Source organism: Centroberyx gerrardi, chromosome 24, assembly GCF_048128805.1.
Source record: "Centroberyx gerrardi isolate f3 chromosome 24, fCenGer3.hap1.cur.20231027, whole genome shotgun sequence".
Lineage (NCBI taxonomy): Eukaryota > Metazoa > Chordata > Actinopteri > Beryciformes > Berycidae > Centroberyx > Centroberyx gerrardi.
The window spans coordinates 21,738,586-21,762,448 of NC_136020.1; the positions used below are offsets into that span (position 1 = coordinate 21,738,586).

A 23,863-nucleotide genomic window follows, 5' to 3' on the forward strand; every position below is an offset into this window, starting at 1 on the left:
GGCACACAGTCCAGATGGTGGCGCTACAGCAGCAGTCTAAAGTTCAAGTTCAAAGTTCTTTGTTTGCTGTAAGTCTCTTTTTCCTCTTAACGCTACATCTGGCCGGCCCCGTCTATGACTGCTTGCAGTCCTAGTTTTATGTGTGCCATTGTTCCAATAATCTACCTTTTTATATATATATATATATATATATTTATTTTTGAAGCTATTATCATTGAAGATTTCTGTATAACAATGTTGTTATTTCACACTTTCACTTTAGGTCTCGGTGTCTAGATATGTCCGCTGCCAGCAGTCTCCTATCTGAAGAGCAGTTTCTGTGCTCCATCTGTCTGGATGTGTTCACTGATCCAGTCACCATACCATGTGGACACAACTTCTGCAAAAACTGCATCACACTGCACTGGGATATTAGTGTCCAGTGCCAGTGTCCCATGTGTAATAAGCTTTTCAACAGAAGACCTGAGCTGCATGTCAATACTTTCATATCAGAGATGGCTGCTCAGTTCAGAAAGTCAGCTCAGATGAAAGCCAGCAGCTGCCCAGACCAACGATGTGCCAAACCAGGAGAAGTTCCCTGTGACGTCTGCACTGGGACCAAACTGAAGGCCCTGAAGTCCTGCCTGGTGTGTCTGGCCTCCTACTGTGAGACTCACCTGGAGCCTCATCAGAGAATGACGGGCCTGAAAAGACACAAGCTGATCGATCCTGTGGAGAACCTGGAAGGCAGGATGTGTAAGAAGCATGACAGACCGCTGGAGCTGTTCTGCAAGACGGACCAGATGTGTGTATGTCTGCTCTGCACTGTTTTAGACCACAAGTCACATCACTTTGTCCCTCTGAAGGAAGGATGTGAAGGAAAGAAGGCTGAGCTGGGGAAGACGGAGGCTGAAATTCAGCAGAAGATCCAGGAGAGACGACTGAAGATTCAGGAGATCAAACACTCAGTAGAGCTCAGCGAGGAAGATGCAGACAGAGAGATAGCAGACAGTGTGCGGGTCTTCACCGCTCTGATGCAGTCTGTGGAGAGAGGCCAGGCTGAGCTCATTGAGACGATCCAAGAGAAGCAGAAAACAACAGAGAAACAGGCTGAAGGCTTCATCAAAGAGCTGGAACAGGAAATCTCTGAGCTGATGAAGAGAACCGCTGAGGTGGAGCAGCTCTCACACACTGAAGACCACCTCCACCTCCTCCAAAGCTTCCCATCCCTGAACACTCCTCCACACACCAAGGACTGGACAGAGGTCAGTGTCCATCGCTCATCATATGAGGGGACTGTGAGGAGAGCTGTGGCTCAGCTGGAGGAGACTCTCAGGAAAGAGATGGAGAAACTGCTTGCTGTTGAGCTGAAGAGGGTCCAGCAGTATGCAGTGGATATGACTCTGGATCCTGATACAGCACAAGCCTATCTCATCCTGTCTGACAATGGGAAACAAGTAAATCATGGTGATGTAGAGAAGAATCTCCCAGACAACCCAGAGAGATTTTCTGTTTATCCCTGTGTTTTAGGAAAGCAGAGCTTCTCTTCAGGAAGATTTTACTACGAGGTTCAGGTTAAAGGGAAGACTTGGTGGGGTTTAGGAGTGGCCAGAGGGTCGATCAACAGGAAGGGACTAATCACAGTGAGTCCCAAGAATGGCTACTGGTCTGTATGGTTGAGTAATGGAAATGAGTACAAAGCTTTTGCTGGCCCTCCTGTCCTCCTCTCTGTGAAATCGAAGCCTCAGAAGGTGGGGGTGTTTGTGGATTATGAGGAGGGTCTGGTCTCCTTTTATGACGTAGATGCTGCAGCTCTTATCTACTCCTTTACTGGCTGCACCTTCACTGAGAAACTCTACCCATTCTTCAGTCCCTGTGTTAATAATGGCAGTAAAAACTCAGCCCCTATGATCATCTCTCCTGTCAATCACACAGACTAATCATTAGTTTTTCTCAGATAGGATTCATTGATATTTAAGATAAGACATTTATATATTCAAGGGAAGTATATATATGTTTTCCTATTTTTTTTCAGGTAACCTAAGTCATTTTAATGTTGGAGAATTGTAATAAAACGACAAAAAAACTTTCTATTTCTTGGCAAAATGAATGTCTTGTCATAAAGAAACAATGTTAAAGTTAAAGGCCTATTTTACTGCTGTGAATATGATGATTTATTAAAACTAGGTCACTCATCTAGTAGAAATGTGCAATCATTTTTTAAATTGGAGCCCTATTACTAGAGAAAACTGAGAAAACGGCTGTAGTTTCCCCATATCGCTCTTCAGGGGGAATCCTACAACAACCAGAATGCATTGCGCGCGTCACTGACTCTGACGGTGTGTTCACGGCCAGCGTAGCACCAAAGACAAAGTTAGCAGAGACAAAGTAGCATTATATCTTTTCACTGAGGCTTATTTTCATTTACAAAACGTTTTTCCTCATCGAGTCTGGATAAATCGCACCCGATTTCAAAGGATCCTAAAACAAACCAGCGCGCTGGCGTCAGTTGCGTTATGTGGATCAACTGACCGAGTGCTGAACGGTGCCGCTGGATGTATCCGCAAGTTACAGGTAAAGTTAACACAGTCGCTGTTCTGTATTCAGAGTTGGTAAAGTCCGATATAATATTCTGTCAGAAAACAAAGTCAGGTTCACCAAAGCACCGTGAAGTTTGTTGCAGCGCGGAGTTTTCTGTCTGTCCCCCTGACGACCATCACCGGGCGCTCACAGGTGTTCAGTCTCCCCCGGCTGCAGCGCGTCTCTCCCGGCTGACGCTGTGACAGCTCCCGCGGTCGCCCCTCTCCTCCACACTCACCCGGCGGACTTTTGCTGGCAAATGAGCGGGGAGCTCTAGGTGCAGGCAACATGGAGGGAAGATAAACATTATTCATTTGCATATACTACCCATATTGTAATGATACGCTGCTGGTTGAAAATCGGCGAAGTTGCCCTTTAAATACAGCAAACTTTTGACTACGGATTCTGGTTAAAATGGTTATTGCTCCTTTTTTATTTTTTTATTTATATCAAAATATTTGTATGTATCCTGTTACAATTTACTGCTGCAAAAGATGAATTTCTCCACAGGGATCTTTTAAGTTTAATCTAATCTATTCTAATATAATAACTGCACAGTAATGTCATATCGGAAATCAGAAGTATTTGCTAAAATCAATTAAACATGTCTTGGTGATCAATTAAAAATGTGTTATTATTGTCAGATCATTGTACATATTCTGAGCTTTGTATGTTGACACAATTACTGAAGAGCAGTTACTGACTAATAAGTAATTCTGCAGTTTGTTTCTCACATTTAAAGATTTTTGTTTTTGAATGAATAAAAACAAGTGGAACACACTTGTATGGTCACATGACTGCTATTTACCAGAATACTTAAATTATTTAACATTTGACTGATTTCAAAGCTTGAAAAAAGTTATTGTTCTAAAGGTAATTGTTCTGTTCTTTCTGTCTGGATGGGCTCAACAATTCACACAACTTGTGTAAAACCTGAATCACACACACTGGGAGAGGAGGATCACACTCTGAATGAACGACAAATCAAAGAAGCAACAACACACACACTCACACTGTAATGATGAAGATGTAATGAAGACAGAGTTCAGGTGTGTGCTGCTGTATGAACAGCTGCACAGGAAGACTGACGACAATACAGCAGACTGATGCTGTGATGACAACTGGGAAATGAAAGATGTGAATTAAATTGATCTTGTGCCAAAGGAATGTCACTACAATCATGTCTAAAACTGAATTAGATCAGATTGGGTTTAGTTGAGCTGCAGAAAGTCTGAGGAAAATTCCTTTAATGGAATTTATTTAGCCATGCTTGCTGCTGCAAAAAAGTGTAAAAACATAGAGACAAACGTTTCCACACTACATCATCATCAGTGTCTCCTTTAAAACTGAATTAGGCAACAAGAAAGAAAGTCACCCCCTGCCCCTAATGGCACACAGTGAGTTTTAAACTATAATTCAAACAAGAGATATGAATTAAATGTATCTTCTGTTAAAAGTATGTTATTGTAATCGTGATCGAAGCTGAATCTGGCAACAAAACATTACTAATGTAACTGCAGTAAAAGGCGGAGCGACACTGGAAACAGAGGAGAGTTTCAGCGTCACGTTGCGGAATAGAAAGTGAAAGAAACTCAAAACGACAACATTGCTGCAGTCGAGAAAAGTCTCTCTGTTTCTCTCCAAAGAAAACAGAACTAGAGGTGAGTACAGCAGATAATATTTACTGTGTTTAAACAGAGAGCGATAACACAAACCTGAAAACTTCCCGTTTTTCAGTTTGTACCGGCAAGATTTCAATGAAACGCAATATAACTTTGTCAAAATGATTTTTACTATTAGTAGAGAAAAAGAAGTCCAAAAAGAGACTCCACTGGCGTTTCAGGCAGTCTTAAAGTGAAAAAGAGGAGAGCTAAGGAGTGTCCAGTAATTTAAAAAGCCTTTATCAGCATGGCTAAACAGAAACAGGACAGACAAACCCCGTCTTTACCGGTCACATGCAACCATCTACAACACATGCACACGGCGGCTGGCACACACACACACACGCATTTTAATGGCGCCGTGAAATTTGTTCTCCGCATTTTCCCATCTTGGCCCGTCCTTCCTCTGCGGGGCAGGCCAGGAGCGGTGGGCAGCTTTATACAGCGCCCGGGGACCGACTTCTTAATGTTCATCGCTGGTCAGGCGACGATCTTCTTGCATGTTTTTAGTAGGGGTTCTTATCGATGTTATATGGAGGAAACCCCAAGTGAGCACGGGGAGAACATGCAAACTCCACACAGAAAGGCCCTTTTCACGAGATAACCCACCTGGGCACTAGGCACCGAAGGCGTGGGGAGAACATGCCGCCAGTGCCTTTTTAATCTTCCAACAGGAAGGACAGTGTTAATACAACATGTTTAATTCCTTGTATTCTTGTGCTGTCTTTCCTTGTGAATTAATGTATAATGTGTGTGTGTCTGTTTTGCAATAAAAAAAGAAACACAATAGACAAACTGTGGCCACATAGCAACAAACAGAAAGGCACAAAATACCTTAGTTAGACCCATTATCTTCATAATTATCATTACTGTCAGCATTAACATCATTTTCATTGTAACTATAATAGATAATATCAGCTCCTTCATTATTACTTATACTTAAAGGCAAACTGAGCAGGATTTTCCCTCTTGAAATAGCATAAACTCATCCAAAAATGATCCGACTCAATCATGACTTCGGGCCCATTGGTAGTGTGTGACAGTGTGTGTGTCTGCAGAGAGCCTGCTGCCTTCTGCCTGGATTTTATTATTTCTGAATGTTTGGGACGTTTCTGGGCGTCGAACTTTTGGCAGTGGGTGTGTCCGCCTGCAACCAAAACCACTGCTGAATCCTTTTATATCTAAACAATTTATATCTAAACAATTTGGTATGCAGGCTTCTTGGACCTTTACTTTGTTTGAAAGTAGCTGAAGAATTGTCAAAAAAAATTTTAAGCTATTATCATTGAGGAATTCTGTATAACAATGTTATTATTTCACACTTTCACTTTAGGTCTCAGTGTCTAGATATGTCCGCTGCCAGCAGTCTCCTATCTGAAGAGCAGTTCCTGTGCTCCATCTGTCTGGATGTGTTCACTGATCCAGTCTCCACACCATGTGGACACAGCTTCTGCAAAAACTGCATCACACAGCACTGGGATGTTAGTGTCCAGTGCCAGTGTCCCATGTGTAATAACCTTTTCTACAGAAGACCTGAGCTGCATGTCAACACTTTCATATCTGAGATGGCTGCTCAGTTCAGAAAGTTAGCTCAGATGAAAGCCAGCAGCTGCCCAGACCAACGATGTGCCAAACCAGGAGAAGTTTCCTGTGACGTCTGCACTGGAACCAAACTGAAGGCCCTGAAGTCCTGCCTGGTGTGTCTGGCCTCCTACTGTGAGACTCACCTGGAGCCTCATCAGAGAATGACGGGCCTGAAAAAACACAAGCTGATCGATCCTGTGGAGAACCTGGAAGGCAGGATGTGTAAGAAGCATGACAGACCGCTGGAGCTGTTCTGCAAGACGGACCAGATGTGTGTTTGTCAGTTCTGCACTGAGTCAGACCACAAGTCACATCACTTTGTCCCTCTGAAGGAAGGATGTGAAGGAAAGAAGGCTGAGCTGGGGAAGACGGAGGCTGAAATTCAGCAGAAGATCCAGGAGAGACGACTGAAGATTCAGGAGATCAAACACTCAGTAGAGCTCAGCGAGGAAGATGCAGACAGAGAGATAGCAGACAGTGTGCGGGTCTTCACCGCTCTGATGCAGTCTGTGGAGAGAGGCCAGGCTGAGCTCATTGAGACGATCCAAGAGAAGCAGAAAACAACAGAGAAACAGGCTGAAGGCTTCATCAAAGAGCTGGAACAGGAAATCTCTGAGCTGATGAAGAGAACCGCTGAGGTGGAGCAGCTCTCACGCACTGAAGACCACCTCCACCTCCTCCAAAGCTTCCCATCCCTGAACACTCCTCCACACACCAAGGACTGGACAGAGGTCAGTGTCCATCGCTCATCATATGAGGGGACTGTGAGGAGAGCTGTGGCTCAGCTGGAGGAGACTCTCAGGAAAGAGATGGAGAAACTGCTTGTTGTTGAGCTGAAGAGGGTCCAGCAGTATGCAGTGGATGTGACTCTGGATCCTGATACAGCACATCCCGTTCTCATCCTGTCTGATGATGGGAAACAAGTAAATCATGGTGATGTAAGGAAGAATCTCCCAGACAACCCAGAGAGATTTTCTCCTTGTGCCTGTGTCTTAGGAAAGCAGAGCTTCTCTTCAGGAAGATTTTACTACGAGGTTCAGGTTAAAGGGAAGACTGAGTGGGATTTAGGAGTGGTCAGAGGGTCGATCAACAGGAAGGGATACATCACAACGAGTTCCAAGATTGGCTACTGGTCTGTGTGGTTGAGTGATGGAAATGAGTACAAAGCACGTGCTGACCCTCGTGTCCTCCTCTCTGTGAAATCGAAGCCTCAGAAGGTGGGGGTGTTTGTGGATTATGAGGAGGGTCTGGTCTCCTTTTATGACGTAGATGCTGCAGCTCTTATCTACTCCTTTACTGGCTGCACCTTCACTGAGAAACTCTACCCAATCTTCTGTCCCAGTTTTAATTATGGTGGTGAAAACTCCGCCCCTCTGATCATCTCTCCTGTCAATCGCACAGATTAGACTAATCATTAGTTTTTCTCAGATAGGATTCGTTAATATTTAAGATAACACATTTACATATTTAAGGGAAGTACATATATTTTCCTAGATTTTTCAGGTAACTGTTAAGTCATTTTAATGTTGAAGAATAGTAATAAAACAACAAAAAAAACACTTTATAACTTTCTACTTCATGGCAAAATAAATGTCTTGTCATAAAAAAACAATGTGTGTTAAAGTTAAATACAGTAAACGTTTGACTACAGATTCTGGTTAAAATGGTTAATGCTCTTCTCATTTATATTTTTTTTTTCATGTATCCTATTACAATTTACTGCTGCAAAAGATTAATTTCCCTACTGGGATCATTCAAGTATAATATAATCTATTCTAATCTAATAACTCTACACAGTAATGTCATATTGGAAATCAGAAGCATTTGCTAAAATCACTTAAACATGTCTAGGTGATAAATTAAAAATGTGTTATTATTGTCAGATCATTGTACATATTCTGAGCTTTGTATGTTGACACAATTACTGAAGAGCAGTTTATGAATAAGAAGTAATTCTGCAATTTGTTTCTCACATTTAAAGATTTTTTTTTGAATGAATAAAAACAAATGGAACACACTTGTATGGTCACATGACTGCTATTTACCAGAATGCTTAAATTATTTAACATTTGACTGATATCAAAGCTTGAAAAATGTTATTGTTCTAAAGGTAATTGGCAGTTAGAGCACAGAAATGAATCTGGTCTATTCCACACTGATGAGACGCCAAATCATAAGATTAGAAACACAATCAGCTGTTGTCAGCCATTGTTGCCGTGAGCTGTGGACCTCCAATATGGCCGCCAGAGGGCAGCATCCACCAGCTGAAAGCCCTCTATCTTTGCCTTCCTCCTTCCAGAGAGGTGTTGTAAATAAAATATCTTCACGGGTGCTATGAAACTGTTTTGAACATTATAGCCTTTTTAAAGTAATAGGATTGTGTTTTATACTTGTAAGCTGTTAGTAATTAGGAATGTGGGTGCGTGTGTGATGGTAACTTTGTGTAAGGAGCTCAAGGTCAGTCAAATGCAAGATAGGCGCGCAGCTTCTCGAAAACAACTCCTTATTAAGATATGATATAGAACACAGGAAACAACCTGTCAGACACACACCCAAGGCACAGGAGAAATCACTCAAGGTATAACCAAGGTTGTGCAGGATTGTGTGTGTGTCTTATCATCCCTAAAGTTTAGGTCCACCCAAGGATGGAGTCAGACGAGGAAGAGGAGAAGGCCCGAACCAATGAGAAGAGGACAGCACCCAACTTGCACATTTCTTTGTCTGTAATAGCATAAATATACTGGATCAGGAGAAGTTAGGTTGTCAGACTGTGGACTGGCTCTGATGCTGTTATTGGTCAGGGCGAGGCACATTTGATCCAGAATTCTGTAACTGCTTTTTGCTTGCTGAAAGAATCACTAAAGTTTCACTAAAGAACTGTCATTGCGTGTAATTCCTTCCCGGGGGCGAAAAAACAAATGTTACTGGGTGCCTCTGCCAAAAACACTGCTGTTGACCTATCTGCTGACATTTATTGGGTGATGTTGAACCAAGATAACGATCCTTTATTGGAAGAATTTAGAACATGGTCTCCCTGGCTCCGAGCTCTTAATCCCTATCTTCCCCCTCCCGACCCCCTACACTGCACATTGTACTATGACAGAAATGAAGACTGGGTGTATAAAGGGGAATTTGAAGACACCCTCGAGGGTCATACACAGAGTCTGCATGTGGATGGGATATACGTGGGCCCAGGAGGTGTGGCAGCGGCTATACTCCTCCCTGAGGAGTTGAAAGATTGGTATAAAATGTCAGGTTCCGCTGCCCCCCACGTATCACTTGCTCTACATGCAGGACACCAGGCCAAGGAATTAGGGCCTATGGTAAAACAAGCACTCACACTTACTGATTGGCAAGCCACACAAATACCCAGACTCTTCATCTCTCCCTCCTCCAAAATATACAGGATTCAATATCAGACAGATGTTGCTGGGGTGTGTCAACATGACACTCTCACCAGACACCATGGGAGGGAACGCACGGATGGTGATGGCACTTCAGACATGTTACAGACACTCCCAGTCTCACTGTGGTCTACTGGTCCTTTTGATGTGGGTTATTGTCACAACATCAACCCTGTCACTTTCGAAGTAAAAAAGGATCTGAAACCTATCTGGCAACCACAGTATAAACACAGAGTGGAAGCACAACAGGGCATTAAGCCCACCATTGACGGGCTGTTACAGGCCGGGGTTTTAAGACCCACCAATTCACCATTTAACACTCCCATACTCCCGGTTAAAAAACCCTCTGGCACTTACAGGATGGCTCATGATTTGCGGGCCATAAACTCCGTCACCACCTCCCCTGTCACCCCTGTACCCAACCCCCATGCTGCTATGGCGATGCTAAATACATCTCATCGATTCTTTTCTGCTATTGACCTAGCTAATGCTTTTTTCTGTCTACCTCTTGACCCTACTCTACAAGATCTGTTTGCCTTCACTTATGGTGGTCGTAGGCTCACCTACACACGTCTGCCACAAGGTTTCCTTCTATCTCCATCTATTTTCAATGACATTCTACGCATGCAACTGGCGGACCTGGAGGTACCAGACGGCTGTCTGGTGATCCAGTACGTGGACGACATTTTACTAGCTTGTCCGTCTCCACAAACATGCTTACAGCTTACACATGCTGTTTTGTCGCGACTACACACCTGTGGTTATAAAGTCTCTAAGACTAAACTGCAGTGTTGCAGAGCCTCTGTCACTTTCCTGGGCAGAGAAGTTTCTGGCTCGGGAGCTGACATGTCCGCACTTCACAAAGACTCTATTCTTAATCATCCCAAACCTCTTACTGTCAAAGACATGCTTTCTTTTCTGGGGCTCACGGGATACTCCAGACACTTTGTTTCTGACTATGCTGGCGACACTGAATCTCTCAGAGCTATGATCAAAGAGCAAGGCAGCCGTAACACGGGTGCTACGCTTCAGTGGACTCCCCAGGCGGAGTCTGATTTCACCTGCCTTAAGCAAAAGTTATCACAGGCTACGTCACTGGTTTCTGCAGACTACACACAACCTTTCTTTCTCGATGTTTCTGAGAGAAAATCATCTGCTTATGGTGTTCTCTATCAGAAACAAAGGGGGAGTAGGAAGGTACTACTATATTGCAGCATTTTGTTTGATGTACAAGAAAAAAGAGCACCACCATGTGCCAGGTATGCTGCTGCAGTGGCTAAGCTAATTGAAAAAACAGCACACATAGTCATGCACCACCCTTTGACAATTTTGACCTCACATGCGACAGTAACATTTGTCACATCATCAGCCTTCACACTGACACCACTCAGACAAGGAAGGATTTTGAAACAATTGACACAACCACATGTTACATTTATACATGAAGGCATCAACATGGCAGATCAAATTTTAGAGGGAGCACCACACTGCTGTATAGAAGTCTCACAAGATGTGAGCAAAGTACGACCTGACTTAAGTGAAACACCATTAACACAACCAGATGTAGAACTCTTCACGGACGGGTGCTGTTTCAGACATCCATCTTCAGGGTTACAAGCAGGATTTGCTGTGGTTGAGCTCTCCTCAGATGACAAACCTAAAATAGTCAAACAGGAAAAGATGACAGGAAGTGTGTCAGCTCAAAAAGCAGAACTAAGAGCAGTGGTGATAGCCCTACAGTTGAGCGAAGGGAAAGTTGTAAATATATACACAGACTCAGCTTATGTACATAATGCAGTACACAGAGACCTGCAGGGATGGATGCAGGCAGGTTTCAAAACCAGTGGAGGAAAAACTATGGCACATGAAGCACTAATGAGGGAGTTAGCAGATGCATTGCAACTTCCAGGGAAAGTAGCCATAATGAAGGTTAATGGTCACAGTAACCTAGAGGACAGAGAAGCTAAGGGAAATGATGCTGCTGATCAGCCAGCAAAACAAGCCGCAGGATACAATGTAGATATGATAATGATGGTTTCTCACCCTCAAATGTCTGACTATGTAAATATGGAGACAGTCAGAGCAGCACAAGAAAGTGTCTATTATTTATTCTCCTTCTTCAATACTTGTACAGCACTTTGGTCAACCCTGGTTGTTTTAAATGTGCTCTGTAAACAGACTTGACTTGACTTGACTTGACTTGACTTGACTTGACTTGATCACCCCGGCTGTGTCGCCTGAGTGAGGGTGTATGATCATTGAAAGACCCGAAACACCCGATGACCCCAGATTACATCACTGATGATGTGTCCAAATTGCATCGCAAGATGTGTGACAGAACTAATTACTATAATAATAATTCTAATAATAATAATAATAATAATACATTTTATTTATAAGGGCTTTACATGGTACTTAAAGACACTTTACAACAGCTAAGGGAGAAAGAAAATAAATATATAAAATGCATGAAACAATTGATACAAGGTGATGATAATAAATGAAGATGATAAAGTGAGGACATGACTGTGCATATTAAAACAGTAGAATTGAAAAAACAGTGTTTGGCAGTGGAGAAGCAGTGGGGGTCAGATATTGTAGGCAGTTTTGAAGAGGTGGGTTTTGAGATTATTTTTGAATGTAGAGAGTTTTGGAGGACGGTGGAAGGGATGCCATATAGGACGTTGTTACAGTGATCTAGTCTGGAGGATAATCTGGATAATCATGTCCAAAAATGATTCAGGCAACAAGACAATACAAGTTTACCGGTAGTAAGAGGAGGAGCAACGCTGGAAAGACAGGAATGTTTCAGCGTCACATTGCTGAAGTGAAACCTGAAAGTAACTCAGAGAGACAGCACTGCTGCAGTCAAGAAAAGTGTCTCTCTTTCTCTCCAAAGAAAAATATAACTAGGTTCATCAGGCCTTTCTCAACAATACAGCCGAGTCTTAGACGCACACAGGTGAGTACAGCAGATGATATTTACTGTGTTTAAACAGAGAGCAGTGACACATAATTGAGCTGTATCCACATAGGATGTTTCCCTGTGTTCATTATACACTGACACTTGTCAAATTAAGTTTTTGATGAAGTGCAATTTAACAATATATCTCAAAATGACTTTTGCTAATATTCCAATAATCCAACTGTGATATGTTTAAACAGTATTACACTCGAGGGTGTGCTTTACCGTTATTAGTGGCACGACAGTGACGCGGTAAGCGCCTCTGTCCGTAAGCATCACTGAATGAAGCAATAAGCCCCGCGAGGCCGTGGTTTCCAGTGATTTTAGAACAGCTAAGGGGACAACGCCCTTAGCTGTTCTAAAATCACTGTAAACCACGGCCTCGCGGGGCTTATTGCTTTTATAAAACGGTTACTACATATACCTGGCAAGGTTTCATAAAATAAACACACAGCAACAAAAAATGCAATAATTTATTTATAACAAATAATCATTCTTTCGCCAAGCAATGTAGTTCTTCAGCGACATTTAGCGGAATCGTTGCCAAGCAACACACAGACGCAGACACAGACAATTTGTTTGGCGCAGTAATACTGATGTGATGCGGTCATAGGTGTGTGTTTATAGAGTATTTTAAAACTGCTTCGAACGCAGCTCAGCCAATCATAATCAAGGTCCGGAACTATCCGTTTTATAATAAAAGATATAACGTTAATCAAAATGTATTCATATTGTGGGGCAATTCGCTCTCAAAATAAAAAACGTTTTGCTAGTGATATCTCCGTTTCCCTGGAACTACATGGGGTCTGACTAATAACTGGAAAACAATCAGTCACGTCAGTAGACTCCTATGTAATGAAAGCTAGGTTACTACTCCAGCAAGTAGGCCGACCCTTAGCAACGACCTAGCAACAGAGACGATTTCTAGTCCCTGTTGAGTCAGCCAGCTAACTTGAGCTAATGCTTTCTAGAGATCGTGGGATTTCCCAAACTGAATAAATACCACACATATAAACACAAAACTGCCTTGCTAGCTCAATCTTGTTGTAACTAAGATATCTGCTGAAAAAAATAATTTTTCCATGGACAGATTTAGCTACTACGTCCGCGAACTTCACATGTATTTTTAAGCTAGTAGCGCCGTGTCACCGACTCACCGGCACAGCTGATGGAGGATGCCAGAGCGTCTAGTAACATCAAGGCTGAACAGAGTTATATTTAAATATATTGTATTGTATAAAAATATATGTAGTATAATAGTAATATTTTTAGTGATGAGCACGGCTAGGTGTGCTGTCATGCTGATTTGATCACGTTCTAAATGTCTAGTTGACCAATCAGATTGCTTGGTCGGAACTACCTGTTGTATAATTTATATAAATATTTCACAATTCTGTATAACAATGTTGTTATTTCACACTTTCACTTTAGGTCTCAGTGTCTAGATATGTCCGCTGCCAGCTGTCTCATATCTGAAGAGCAGTTTCTGTGCTCCATCTGTCTGGATGTGTTCACTGATCCAGTCTCCATACCATGTGGACACAGCTTCTGCAAAAACTGCATCACACAGCACTGGGATATTAATGCCCCATGCCAGTGTCCCATGTGTAAAGAGGTTTTCAACACAAGACCTGAGCTGCATGTCAGTAGTTTATTATCTGAGATAGCTGCTCAGTTCAGAAAGTCAGCTCAGATGAAAGCCAGCAGCTGCCCAGACCAACGATGTGCCAAACCAGGAGAAGTTCCCTGTGACGTCTGCACTGGGACCAAACTGAAGGCCCTGAAGTCCTGCCTGGTGTGTCTGGCCTCCTACTGTGAGACTCACCTGGAGCCTCATCAGAGAATGACGGGCCTGAAAAGACACAAGCTGATCGATCCTGTGGAGGACCTGGAAGGCAGGATGTGTAAGAAGCATGACAGACCGCTGGAGCTGTTCTGCAAGACGGACCAGATGTGTGTTTGTCAGTTCTGCACTGAGTCAGACCACAAGTCACATCACTTTGTCCCTCTGAAGGAAGGATATGAAGGAAAGAAGGCTGAGCTGGGGAAGATGATCCAGGAGAGACGACTGAAGATTCAGGAGATCAAACACTCAGTAGAGCTCAGCGAGGAAGATGCAGACAGAGAGATAGCAGACAGTGTGCGGGTCTTCACCGCTCTGATGCAGTCTGTGGAGAGAGGCCAGGCTGAGCTCATTGAGACGATCCAAGAGAAGCAGAAAACAACAGAGAAACAGGCTGAAGGCTTCATCAAAGAGCTGGAACAGGAAATCTCTGAGCTGATGAAGAGAACCGCTGAGGTGGAGCAGCTCTCACGCACTGAAGACCACCTCCACCTCCTCCAAAGCTTCCCATCCCTGAACACTCCTCCACACACCAAGGACTGGACAGAGGTCAGTGTCCATCGCTCATCATATGAGGGGACTGTGAGGAGAGCTGTGGCTCAGCTGGAGGAGACTCTCAGGAAAGAGAAGAAGAAGCTGAGTGTTGAGGCTGAGCTGAAGAGGGTCCAGCAGTATGCAGTGGATGTGACTCTGGATCCTGATACAGCACATCCCTATCTCATCCTGTCTGATGATGGGAAACAAGTAAAAGATGGTGATGTAAAGAAGAATCTCCCAGACAACCCAGAGAGATTTTCTTCTTATGCCAATGTTTTAGGAAAGCAGAGCTTCTCTTCAGGAAGATTTTACTACGAGGTTCAGGTTAAAGGGAAGACTTGGTGGGGTTTAGGAGTGGCCAGAGGGTCGATCGACAGGAAGGGAGGAATCAATCCGACTCCCAAGAATGGCTACTGGACTGTAGTGATGGCAAATGGAAATAAGTACAAAGCTCTTGCTGACCCTCCTGTCCTCCTCTCTCTGAAATCGAAGCCTCAGAAGGTGGGGGTGTTTGTGGATTATGAGGAGGGTCTGGTCTCCTTTTATGACGTAGATGCTGCAGCTCTTATCTACTCCTTTACTGGCTGCACCTTCACTGAGAAACTCTACCCAATCTTCAGACCCTGTGTTAATTATGATGGTGAAAACTCCGCCCCTCTGATCATCTCTCCTGTCAATCACACAGATTAGACTAATCATTACTTTTTCTCAGATAGGATTCATTGATATTAAGATAACACATTTATATATAATCAAGGGAAGTATATATGTTTTCCTATTTTTTTCAGGTAACTTAAGTCATTTTAATGTTGAATAATAGTAATAAAACAACAAAAAAACACTTTAGCTTTCTACTTCTTGGCAAAATGAATGTGTTGTCATAAAAAAACAATGTGTGTTAAAGTTAAATATAGTAAACGTTTGACTACAGATTCTGGTTAAAATGGTTAATGCTCTTTTCTCAGTTATATCCTTTTTTTATGTATCCTATTACAATTTAATACTGCAAATGATTAATTTCCCCACAGGGATCATTAAAGTTTAATCTAATCTATTCTGATCTAATAACTCTACACAGTAATGTCATATCAGAAATCAGAAGTATTTGCTAAAATCACTTAAACATGTCTAGGTGATAAATTAAAAATGTGTTATTATTGTCAGATCATTGTACATATTCTGAGCTTTGTATGTTGACAATTACTGAAGAGCAGTTTATGAATAATAAGTAATTCTGCAGTTTGTTTCTCACATTTAAAGATTTTTGTTTTTGAATGAATAAAAATAAATGGATTTAAATGGACCAGAATGCTTAAATTATTTAACATTTGACTGATATCAAGGCTTGAAAAATGTTATTGTTCTAAAGGTAATTGGCAGTTAGAGCACAGAAATGAATCTGGTCTATTCCACACTGATGAGACGCCAAATCATAAGATTAGAAACACAATCAGCTGTTGTCAGCCATTGTTGCCGTGAGCTGTGGACCTCCAATATGGCCGCCAGAGGGCAGCATCCACCAGCTGAAAGCCCTCTATCTTTGCCTTCCTCCTTCCAGAGAGGTCAGAGGTCAGCTACAGAGCAGCACCTCTGGAGCTGGTAGGGATGCAGTGTCTTGCTCAAGGACACTTCAGCAGGCAGATTAGGGGTGAGCGGATCAATACCAGAGTATCAATACTTGTGACACCAGTCGAGAATCAAAATGAGCGATACTGAGGATGAAGAATTTAGTATTTTTCATTATATTTATTGAGGGGTGAAATATAATAATATGCTTTTTTATGCGCTCACGCTCGTGCACATTCACACACACACACACACATACAGAACTGATTCAAATTGTTGGAACTTTTATCTCACACAATGCTATTCTGCACTATTTTTACAGTACAACAGTGATGTTTAAACACTGTTGAGTTTGACATGTTTTAAACAAAACATTAAAATGATGCTTGCATGTCTTTGGTCATCATGTGGTTTTAATTGACATTATTCATGACAAGTACTTGGTATCATAATTGATACCACCGGATCCAACTACAATACTGGATCCAAAAGTAATTGGTTTCATGTGGAATTGAAAATAGCAGTATCTCCCATCCCTAGGGCAACTGTTGTCATGGGGATTGAACCAGAATCCTCTGGTGGAAGGAAGCTCTCTCTAACCACTAGAAAACCTGCTGCCTCAAATGTGACATTTTGAGTGAAACTGGGTGACAGTTTGGGTGAAAATTAGTTTTATAATGTAATGAAAAGAAAAAGTATTAATTAAATGTATCTAGTGGCAAGAGTATGTTACGGATGAGCTTCAAGCCAGCGAAGTCCAGGTCCCTGGTTGTGAAGAGGGGAAAGGTGACTGACATGTTCAGCTTTTCCCTCGGAGGTATCCAGATCCCGTCAGTCACCGAAAAGCCCGTCAAGAGCCTGGGCAAGATTTTCGATTGCACCCTGAAGGACACTGCAGCACTCAGGCGACCAGCAGTGAGTTGGAGGCATGGCTGACAGCGGTGGACAAATCAGGGCTGCCAGAGAAGTTCAAGGCATGGATTTACCAGCATGGCCTCCTACCTCGACTCCTCTGGCCCCTGCCCGTCCTCGAGGTCCCGATGACCACTGTCGAGGGCTTCGAGAGGAAGACCAGCCACTTCCTGCACAGGTGGTTGGGCCTGCCGCGAAGCCTGAGCAGCATCGCCTTGTACGGACACAAGAACAAGCTACGGCTCCCCTTCAGCAGCCTGACAGAAGAGTTCATGGTAACCCGTGCAAGAGAGGCGCTGCTGGACAGAGACTCCACTGACGCCATAAGTCTCCTCGGCTGGCATTGTGGTGAGGACTGGGAGGAAGCGGAGGGCCCAGGCGGCGGTGGATCAGGCCGGGTAACGGCTGTGCCACAGCGTGCCGGTGGGATCTGCGGCGTCTGGACGGGCGGGGCTTGGCAGCATCCCAAGACCTCGCTACGATAAAGCACAAGGGAAAGAGAGACGCCAGCTGGTCCAGGAGGAGGTGCGAGCAGGAGTGGAAAAAGTACAGTAGGATGGTGGGGATGCAGCAGCAGGGCGTGTGGATCAGATGGGAGCAAGCGATGGACTGAACGATCTCTTGGTCAGAGCTCTGGAAGGCTGAACCACTCCGGATTAAGTTCTTGATCGAATCGGACTACAAGATGCTCCCCAGCCCAGCAGCATGCCCACTGTGAGAAGAGGATCCCTGGAGCATATACTTGGAAATGATGCACTTCATTTATTGGAAATGAAGTGCGGAGAAATGACTTGCTGGTATATCTAGATTCCTCATCCATGAAGGCAAAAAACCATGTAAAGAATCTTGGAGTAATTCTTGATGGTGACCTCAGCTTAAAAAAACCACATCAGCAATGTCTGTAAAACAGCTTTCTATCACTTACGTAATATCTCCCGTATCTTTTAGAATTGATTTTAAGATTATTTTATTAGTTTTTAAGTGTCTTCATGGTTTGGCCCCTGTATACCTTAGCAATATGATTGTAAGATATGTTCCAACGAGATGCCTCAGATCATCCAGTAGTAATACACTGGTGGTCCCTTCAACCCGGTTGAAGTGTGGGGAATCTGCTTTTAGTCACTATGGTCCCAAACTTTGGAACTCTCTCCCACAAAATCTGAGAACCATTGATACACTCTGCACTTTTAAAAAGAATCTCAAAACATATTCGTTTAATGTTGCAGCTCAAGTTCCCCGACACCATCGCAGTGACCACACTCAGGCCAGACGCGGTCCTGATGTCTGAAACAACAAGGCAAGCGGTCCTGCTGGAGCTGACCGTTCCCTGGGAAGACCAGACGGAAGAGGCATACGAAAGGAGGAGGGCCAAGTACGAGGGCCTGGCAGGCGAGCGCCGGAGCCGAGGATGGAGGGCTCGATGTCTGCCCATCGAAGTAGGCAGCAGCGGCTTCGCAAGACGGTCTCTCTGCAGGGCCCTCAAGCTCCTTGGCATCACAGGGCTGCATAGCAGAAAAGCCATCAAGACCACCATAGAGGCCGCAGAGAAGGCATCAAGATGGCTGTGGATCAAAAGAGGAGATCCTTGGACCACACAAGCTACTTGGACACAAGCAGGAGCCTGGAGCCCCCTCTATCTCCGCTTTTAAAAAACACCTTAAAACCCTCCTTTATTCCTTGGCCTTTGAATCAACTTGATACGACTGTGTTTTTATGCTTGTGCGTCGCCCTGTGTCTCACAAGTGTGTGTGCACGTGTGTATGAATTATTGTGTGTTCTACCTTTGTATTTTTAACTACATTGAATTGCCTCTGTTGCTTTTTATTACTATTATTTATTCTCCTTCTTCAATACTTGTACAGCACTTTGGTCAACCCTGGTTGTTTTAAATGTGCTCTGTAAACATATATACGTATATTAACGTATATTAAAACAGAATTGAAAAAACAGTGTTTGGCAGTGGAGAAGCAGTGGGGGTCAGATATTGTAGGCAGTTTTGAAGAGGTGGGTTTTGAGATTATTTTTGAATGTAGGGAGTTTTGGAGGACGGTGGAAGGGATGCCATATAGGACGTTGTTACAGTGATCTAGTCTGGAGGATAATCTGGATAATCATGTCCAAAAATGATTCAGGCAACAAGACAATACAAGTTTACCTGTAGTAAGAGGAGGAGCAACGCTGGAAAGACAGCAACGTTTCAGCGTCACATTGCTGAAGTGAAACCTGAAAGTAACTCAGAGAGACAGCACTGCTGCAGTCGAGAAAAGTGTCTCTCTTTCTCTCCAAAGAAAAATAAAACTAGGTTCATCAGGCCTTTCTCAGCAATACAGCCGAGTCTTAGACGCACACAGGTGAGTACAGCAGATGATATTTACTGTGTTTAAACAGAGAGCAGTGACACATAATTGAGCTGTATCCACATAGGATGTTTCCCTGTGTTCATTATACACTGACACTTGTCAAATTAAGTTTTCGATGACGTGCAATTTAACTATATACCTCAAAATGACTTTTGCTAATATTCCAATAATCCAACTGTGATATGTTTAAACAGTATTACACGAGAGGGTGTGCTTTACCGTTATTATTGGCACGACAGTGACGCGGTAAGCGCCTCGGTCCGTAAGCATCACTGAAGTGCCAATAATGACGGTAAAGCACACCCTCGAGTGTAATATTGCGATTATACAACGGTTACTAACAAAATAAAAGATATAATCAAAATGTATTCATATTGTGGGGCAATTCGCTCTCAAAATAAAAAACTTTTTGCTAGTGTTATCTCCGTTTCCCTGGAACTACATGGGGTCTGACTAATAACTGGAAAACAATCAGTCACGTCAGTAGACTCCTATGTAATGAAAGCTAGGTTACTACTCCAGCAAGTAGGCCGGCCCTTAGCAACGACCTAGCAACAGAGACGATTTCTAGTCCCTGTTGAGTCAGACAGCTAACTTGAGCTAATGCTTTCTAGAGATCGTGGGATTTCCCAAACTGAATAAATACCACACATATAAACACAAAACTGCCTTGCTAGCTCAATCTTGTTGTAACTAAGATATCTGCTGAAAAAAATATTTTTTCCATGGACAGATTTAGCTACTACGTCCGCGAACTTCACATGTATTTTTAAGCTAGTAGCGCCGTGTCACCGACTCACCGGCACAGCTGATGGAGGATGCCAGAGCGTCTAGTAACATCAAGGCTGAACAGAGTTATATTTAAATATACCGTATTGTATAATAATATATGTAGTATAATAGTAATATTTTTAGTGATGAGCACGGCTAGGTGTGCTGTCATGCTGATTTGATCACGTTCTAAATGTCTAGTTGACCAATCATATTGCTTGGTCAGAACTACCTGTTGTACGGGCCAGCGCCCTCCTCTGGGCCTGGGCGTGGCTCAAAGCAAGATCTCCCCAAAACTAAAAACTTAAACTAAACTAACAAAAAGGAAGAAAGAGGGTAAAAGGAAAGAAAAAAGGAAGAAGGAGGGTTTGGGTCCCTCCCTGACCCGCACCACCTGTCTCCCGCCGGGGCTTCCGGTTGTGTTGCTGGAGGGCTGGGTGGGGGGCCTCTCGCTCGCCTCTCCGGTGCCCCGGTCTGGCCTCTCTCCTCATTGCCATATAAATGTAATGTTAATTATTAATGGTCATTATTATATTATATTATATTATATTATATTATATTATATTATATTATATTGTATTGTATATAATGATGATAGTGGTAGTAATATTATATTATTATCATATTATTTTATTATTGTTATTATAATGACATTGCCGTTACATCATATATTTATTTTCACTATAACTTCAACATTACCTCTTTTTCTTTCTCTCCGCCCCCGGACTCTTATCATATCATCACATACATCATAAATGCTTGATGTTATTGTCTGTATGTCTGTCCATTATGTCTGTCTTGTTTATCTTCTATGTCACTCTTTTTGTTTGTAATGCTATTTCAACAATAAAAAAATAAAAAAAATAAAAAAAAGAACTACCTGTTGTATAATTTATATAAATATTTCCAAGTTATGTATAACAATGTTGTTATTTCACACTTTCACTTTAGGTCTCAGTGTCTAGATATGTCCGCTGCCAGCTGTCTCCTATCTGAAGAGCAGTTTCTGTGCTCCATCTGTCTGGATGTGTTCACTGATCCAGTCTCCATACCATGTGGACACAACTTCTGCAAAAACTGCATCACACAGCACTGGGATATTAGTGTCCAGTGCCAGTGTCCCATGTGTAAAAAGCTTTTCAACACAAGACCTGAGCTGCATGTCAATACTTTCATATCTGAGATGGCTGCTCAGTTCAGAAAGTCGGCTCAGATGAAAGCCAGCAGCTGTCCAGACCAACGATGTGCCAAACCAGGAGAAGTTCCCTGTGACGTCTGCACTGGAACCAAACTGAAGGCCCTGAAGTCCGACCACAAGTCACATCAATTCGTCCCTCTGAAGGAAGGATATGAAGGAAAGAAGGCTGAGCTGGGGAAGACGGAGGCTGAAATTCAGCAGAAGATCCAGGAGAGACGACTGAAGATTCAGGAGATCAAACACTCAGTAGAGCTCAGCAAGGAAGATGCAGACAGAGAGATAGCAGACAGTGTGCGGGTCTTCACCGCTCTGATGCAGTCTGTGGAGAGAGGCCAGGCTGAGCTCATTGAGACGATCCAAGAGAAGCAGAAAACAACAGAGAAACAGGCTGAAGGCTTCATCAAAGAGCTGGAACAGGAAATCTCTGAGCTGATGAAGAGAACCGCTGAGGTGGAGCAGCTCTCACGCACTGAAGACCACCTCCACCTCCTCCAAAGCTTCCCATCCCTGAACACTCCTCCACACACCAAGGACTGGACAGAGGTCAGTGTCCATCGCTCATCATATGAGGGGACTGTGAGGAGAGCTGTGGCTCAGCTGGAGGAGACTCTCAGGAAAGAGATGGAGAAACTGCTTGATGTTGAGCTGAAGAGGGTCCAGCAGTATGCAGTGGATGTGACTCTGGATCCTGATACAGCACACGCCAATCTCATCCTGTCTGATGATGGGAAACAAGTAAATCATGGTGATGTAGAGAAGAATCTCCCAGACAATCCAGAGAGATTTTCTTATTGTTTCCGTGTTTTAGGAAAGCAGAGCTTCTCTTCAGGAAGATTTTACTACGAGGTTCAGGTTAAAGGGAAGACTTGGTGGGGTTTAGGAGTGGCCAGAGGGTCGATCAACAGGAAGGGAGGAATCAGTCCGAGTCCCAAGAATGGCTACTGGACTGTATGGTTGAGTAATGGAAATGAGTACAAAGCTTTTGCTGACCCTCGTCTCCTCCTCTCTGTGAAATCGAAGCCTCAGAAGGTGGGGGTGTTTGTGGATTATGAGGAGGGTCTGGTCTCCTTTTATGACGTAGATGCTGCAGCTCTTATCTACTCCTTTACTGGCTGCACCTTCACTGAGAAACTCTACCCAATCTTCTGTCCCAGTACTAATGATGGTGGTAAAAACTCCGCCCCTCTGATCATCTCTCCTGCCAATCACACAGATTAGACTAATCATTAGTTTTTCACAGATAGGATTCATTAATATTTAAAATAAAACATTTACATATTCAAGGGAAATATATATGTTTTCCCCTTTTTTAAGGTAACTTAAGTCATTTTAATGATGAAGAAATGTAATAAAACAACAAAAAACAATTTAGAACTTTCTTCTTCTTGGCAAAATAAATGTCATAAAAAAACAATGTTTGTTGAAGTTAAATACAGTAAACATTTGACTACAGAGACTAGCCTAATCCTTTGTTTTTCTCAGATAGGATTCATGGATTCATTCATATTTTCTAGTTAGTTATTAGTTTTCCTAATTTTTTCAGGTAACTGTTAAGTCATTTTAATGTTGAAGAATTGTAATAAAACAACAAAAAGCACTTTATACTTCTTGGCAAAAAAAATTGTCTTGTATTAAAAAAAAACAATGTTTGTTAAAGTTAAATACAGTAAAGGTTTGACTACAGATTCTGGTTAAAATGGTTAATGCTCTTTTCTCATTTATTCACTGTATTCTGATCATTGTATATTGATACAATTACTGAAGAGCAGTTTATGAGTAAGAAGTAATTCTGCTTCTCCGTTTGTTCCTCACATTTTTTTTAATGAATGAATAAAAACAGATGAAACACACTTGTATGGTTACATGACTGCTATTTACCAGAATGCTTAAATTATTTAACATTTGACTGATATCAAAGCTTGAAAAATGTTATTGTTCTAAAGGTAATTGGCAGTTAGAGCACAGAAATGAATCTGGTCTATTCCACACTGATGAGACGCCGAATCATAAGATTAGAAACACAATCAGCTGTTGTCAGCCATTGTTGCCATGAGCTGTGGACCTCCAATATGGCCGCCAGAGGGCAGCATCCACCAGCTGAAAGCCCTCTATAGAATATGATAAGTGATGGTGACAGAAATGTCCTCTGTCAGCAGTCTGCTGTTGAGAGAGCAGTTCCTCTGTTCTTTCTGTCTGGATGGACTCAACAATTCACACAACTTGTGTAAAACCTGAATCACACACACCGGGAGAGGAGGATCACACTCTGAATGAACGACAAATCAAAGAAGCAACAACACACTCACTCACACTGTAATGATGAAGATGTGATGAAGACAGAGTTCAGGTGTGTGCTGCTGTATGAACAGCTGCACAGGAAGACTGACGACAATACAGCAGACTGATGCTGTGATGACAACTGGGAAATTCTCTGTTTGCTTCCCTCCTTCCAGAGAGGTCAGAGGTCAGCTACAGAGCAGCACCTCTGGAGCTGGTAGGGATG

At 42.8% G+C, this 23,863-nt stretch overlaps 4 protein-coding genes and 1 pseudogene across 7 annotated transcripts in view; all 5 read left to right on the forward strand.

The window, feature by feature from the left end:
• The first annotated feature begins 275 nt into the window (after positions 1-275).
• The window catches only part of LOC144538098 (E3 ubiquitin-protein ligase TRIM39-like), a 109,200-nt gene continuing 85,612 nt past the window's right edge, over positions 276-23,863 (forward strand). Inside the window, exon 1 of the mRNA XM_078281968.1 lies at positions 276-1,984. Within this exon, the coding sequence (XP_078138094.1) occupies positions 279-1,919 (1,641 nt within the window). The 5' untranslated portion in view covers positions 276-278 and the 3' untranslated portion in view covers positions 1,920-1,984. The remainder of the gene's footprint in view (positions 1,985-23,863) is intronic.
• Positions 5,567-7,274, forward strand: LOC144538105 (E3 ubiquitin-protein ligase TRIM21-like). Of its 4 annotated transcripts, none has more exons than XM_078282057.1 (2): positions 5,570-6,283; positions 6,335-7,274. In XM_078282057.1, the coding sequence occupies exons 1-2, from the start codon at positions 5,570-5,572 to the stop codon at positions 7,208-7,210; spliced, it is 1,590 nt and encodes a 529-aa protein (XP_078138183.1). In that variant the 3' UTR covers positions 7,211-7,274. The 4 variants fall into 4 exon arrangements, with proteins under 4 accessions (XP_078138185.1, XP_078138183.1, XP_078138184.1 ...); XM_078282058.1 differs by having other exon boundaries at positions 5,570-6,248; positions 6,372-7,274; XM_078282056.1 differs by having other exon boundaries at positions 5,570-5,796; positions 5,830-7,274.
• On the forward strand, positions 13,621-15,686 carry LOC144538116 (E3 ubiquitin-protein ligase TRIM39-like). The gene has a single exon (XM_078282139.1). The coding sequence runs from the start codon at positions 13,621-13,623 to the stop codon at positions 15,241-15,243; it is 1,623 nt and encodes a 540-aa protein (XP_078138265.1). The 3' UTR covers positions 15,244-15,686.
• Positions 16,855-17,749, forward strand: LOC144538076 (uncharacterized; annotated as a pseudogene).
• LOC144538077 (zinc-binding protein A33-like) lies at positions 21,130-22,578 on the forward strand. The gene is made up of 2 exons (XM_078281920.1): positions 21,130-21,381; positions 21,460-22,578. Exons 1-2 carry the CDS (start codon positions 21,130-21,132, stop codon positions 22,576-22,578), a joined length of 1,371 nt encoding a protein of 456 aa, XP_078138046.1.

Excerpts from the sequence above, each read along its gene's own strand:
- LOC144538077 (XM_078281920.1), top strand. The coding sequence starts at position 21,130 with ATGTCCGCTGCCAGCTGTCTCCTATCTGAAGAGCAGTTTCTGTGCTCC. Across the intron at positions 21,382-21,459 it reads GAAAGTCGGCTCAGATGAAA|GCCCTGAAGTCCGACCACAA; the intron begins GCCAGCAGCTGT and ends ACCAAACTGAAG.
- LOC144538116 (XM_078282139.1), top strand. The coding sequence starts at position 13,621 with ATGTCCGCTGCCAGCTGTCTCATATCTGAAGAGCAGTTTCTGTGCTCC.
- LOC144538105 (XM_078282059.1), top strand. The coding sequence starts at position 5,570 with ATGTCCGCTGCCAGCAGTCTCCTATCTGAAGAGCAGTTCCTGTGCTCC.